Source organism: Protopterus annectens, chromosome 5.part0 (genome assembly GCF_019279795.1).
Source record: "Protopterus annectens isolate FY-2018-M chromosome 5.part0, PAN1.0, whole genome shotgun sequence".
In the NCBI taxonomy this organism is placed as follows: domain Eukaryota; kingdom Metazoa; phylum Chordata; order Ceratodontiformes; family Protopteridae; genus Protopterus; species Protopterus annectens.
In genome coordinates this window covers 712,512,942-712,516,020 of record NC_056735.1, presented here as the reverse complement: position 1 = coordinate 712,516,020, position 3,079 = coordinate 712,512,942, and the positions used below count along the sequence as shown (strand labels likewise).

At 33.8% G+C, this 3,079-nt stretch overlaps 1 protein-coding gene across 2 annotated transcripts in view; it reads right to left on the bottom strand.

Annotated features, from left to right (window-relative positions):
* The window catches only part of LOC122802774 (matrix metalloproteinase-20-like), a 103,919-nt gene extending 101,049 nt beyond the window's left edge, over window positions 1-2,870 (bottom strand). For both annotated transcript variants that reach the window (XM_044072560.1, XM_044072561.1), the window contains exon 1: window positions 2,692-2,870. In XM_044072560.1, the coding sequence (XP_043928495.1) occupies window positions 2,692-2,826 (135 nt within the window). In that variant the 5' untranslated portion in view covers window positions 2,827-2,870. The remainder of the gene's footprint in view (window positions 1-2,691) is intronic.
* Window positions 2,871-3,079: the final 209 nt, after the last annotated feature.

Here is a 3,079-nt window from a genome sequence, read left to right as displayed (position 1 = left end):
CTGAGTAAACAGTACAAACCAATGCAAATCATTAAATATACAGAGGTACTTACTTGACTTGAGATATGTATTGACTTTAAATGTATGAATTCTGCTCATAGCTTAAGTACTCTTTTTTATGGTCATCCAGCCCCTGGTACACGTACAGTCAGCATATGTGACCCTGAAGGCAGTATTAGCTAGTTCACAATACTTTAAGTGTAAGAATGAGCAAAGATATTGTTAATAGGAATATTGTCCACATCTTTCATTTAGAAAGCTTTTCAAAATTATAATTTGTCAAATTTTACCCTGTGTCATGAAACTGAATTTGTATTAAACCTTTAAGAGAAGTCATATGTAATTAGCAAGCCTGTAGGTATCTTAAGGTATTCCTTCAATATATGTTTTAAAGTTAAGTGTGGGTGTCCGCAGTATATGGAGCAATGCACTTTGCTTGATATAAAATATGACTAAAATCCTGTACTCTTGTCTCCTTTAATCTAAATTTTCTTTGTCTTCATCTATACAGCTGTTTGCTTTATGCAATTTACATCTGATGCTTGCTATATGTTGGTGAGATATATTTAGAATATAATATAGCTCCAGTTTTTCTTCAATAATCGATTACTATGTCACATACTCAGACTCTGTGTGGCAGCTTGTTCTGCAATACAGAAATTTAAGCTTTGGACTGCATGACCTTGCTCTGGTCATCCTTTTACTTGTTATACCTGAGGTCTGCAGCCTTTCCCTTCCTTGTTAACTGTGTCCAAAAACAATTGCAAAAATCAGAGGCAAATGTCCTGATATATTAATAAAAATAGGCAATTAACAGATAGACGTAAAACAAAATTAAAATGTTGTAATGCTAGGGTTTCATTTGATAATAAACAGGAAAACATCATTTTGGTTAGCTTTGCGATGGGACAGTCTAGGAAAAATCTCACATTTGAAAAAGAAATGTCCTGTTTTAGGCGTTTGGAAATAAAATTGCGAGCATTGTTTTAAGCAGATAAATGTTGATACCTCTCAATGTCTCAGAGCAAGAAATCTGGACAAAGCCATAAACAGAATTGGGACAAAGGCTCAAAAATAGGGACAATTTTTAAATATTGTTGTTACAAACTTAGAAATTTGAAAACAGGTCTTGCATTAACATACATTTTCTCAAGGATATGAAATCTGAAACTCAAATGTCTGCCATTATTTTCTAACTTCAGTCTTTCATGATTTACCACTTATTTGCCAGTAAACTACAATTTTATGAAAAACGGACCAAAAATATGAGGAATCTGGACATTCTGCAAAAATCTGTACAGCTGAGAGTTACTGATGTTGTACTCAGGGAGGTAACTTGACAAAAATGAAGAAAAAAGAACCAAAGATCTTTATTGGTTCCCTAAGCTTTCTTTGTTCTCCATAAGTACTATGAATAATGCCTACACAAAAACAGCACCTCTGTTCTTATTTCTCAAACTCTTGTGATCTCACTGTATATTGTTTCCACATTACATTTCATGATTATTTTTTTCAATATGCTGTGTTTGACAACGCCAAATATCTCATATATTGTTTCTGTGTTGAAGAACACCACCATTTAATAACTTCTTAAATTACATTGCTGAATTATTCTGTGTTCACCGCATCAGTGCAATAACTGTGGTGGTACAATGAAACACCAACTTTCAGAATACTGGCAAGCTGAAATGCCAAAAAATAACTCCTGAAACACTGAAAGGGAAATAAATCAACTTTAAGCAAGTCCCTCATGCACTATGCACTTATATATACCAAGACCATGGTCGAACCAAATTGAGTAAGGAAGAAATCTCTCTAGAAAAGTGAATCATTGCTGATGTCCACTTAGAAATTGCACCAGCAGTGATTTCTTATTTGATTCAGCAATTAACATTCTGTTTTCCATCTTCTTTTTTTTTTTTTCATTGGGCTACTGATTAAATTTCACCTTGTCCATCTGTGAGGGAGCCATTAACTGTTGCTAGATAGAATAATGTGAGAAATATTATAATCATCTTACAGGGAAATTATTTGTAACGCAGGCATAACCTAATCATTGTCTCTCAGACTTCAATATTATTGTTTTTCACATTAGTGTGACACTCTTGCCAGCTGTAAAACACTGGTATCATGTCATCCCTAGGATCACCTGACAAGTTAGAATCACATGGTTGGTACATTTAATAGGTTACAAAAATATGCTAAATTAGATTGTCTCTTCATCTTATCCTTCAGAAAATTAAAAATGAATGCAAATGCCAATCATTTATGTCCTCTCCCAATTTTGCTGTACCCTTACACCTTTGCAATACTCATATATTACCCTTAACTCCTTGAGCCACCATTTCCACACATCTGCAAACTGAATTGAAAATACAGTTCCCATGTTTTGTCTGAAGTCTACTAATAATTTCAGATTTTCTCTTGAAATAGCATACAACATAATGTGAATAGCTTGCTACAGCCTATCAGTTTATTATCTAGTGATTTGAAATATAACTCACTTTCTCAAGCAGTACAAAGCTTATTATGATGTTCCTAAAAGTCACAAAAACTGTCCATCAAAAGTAATGATACGATACAGTATATCCAATATAAATCTTTACACTCTCCTCACTTAACTGTTAATAACCATTGTAGATCCAGAGTTTCTTTTGATTTCAGATTAGTATCTGTCATTATATTACATACCTTTGCGGATTCATAATTTGTCTGATAAACAGATTCTGGCTCTGGCAGTACTGGGGCAGCAGAACAGCATGCTATATAGATAAAAAGTGGCGCAGCACAAATTAAAATAGACAGCCTCATCATTTTGTGATACATGTGGAGGTGTGGTACTCTTGGCTATATTCTGATCCCAAAGGGGACAGAAACATGCTTATATAGATGGGATGCAAAGGTGACACATAAAGTGGATGACTCATTCAGGAAACTTGACTGTAAACATACTGTAAAGTACTGATTTATTCTGCTTTTGATAGCATTATTTGCTTTGACTGTGATAAATAATTAACACTGACATAATCTAATCACAACTGAGTTTGTACAACATGTGGATGATACATATCAGTTTAGA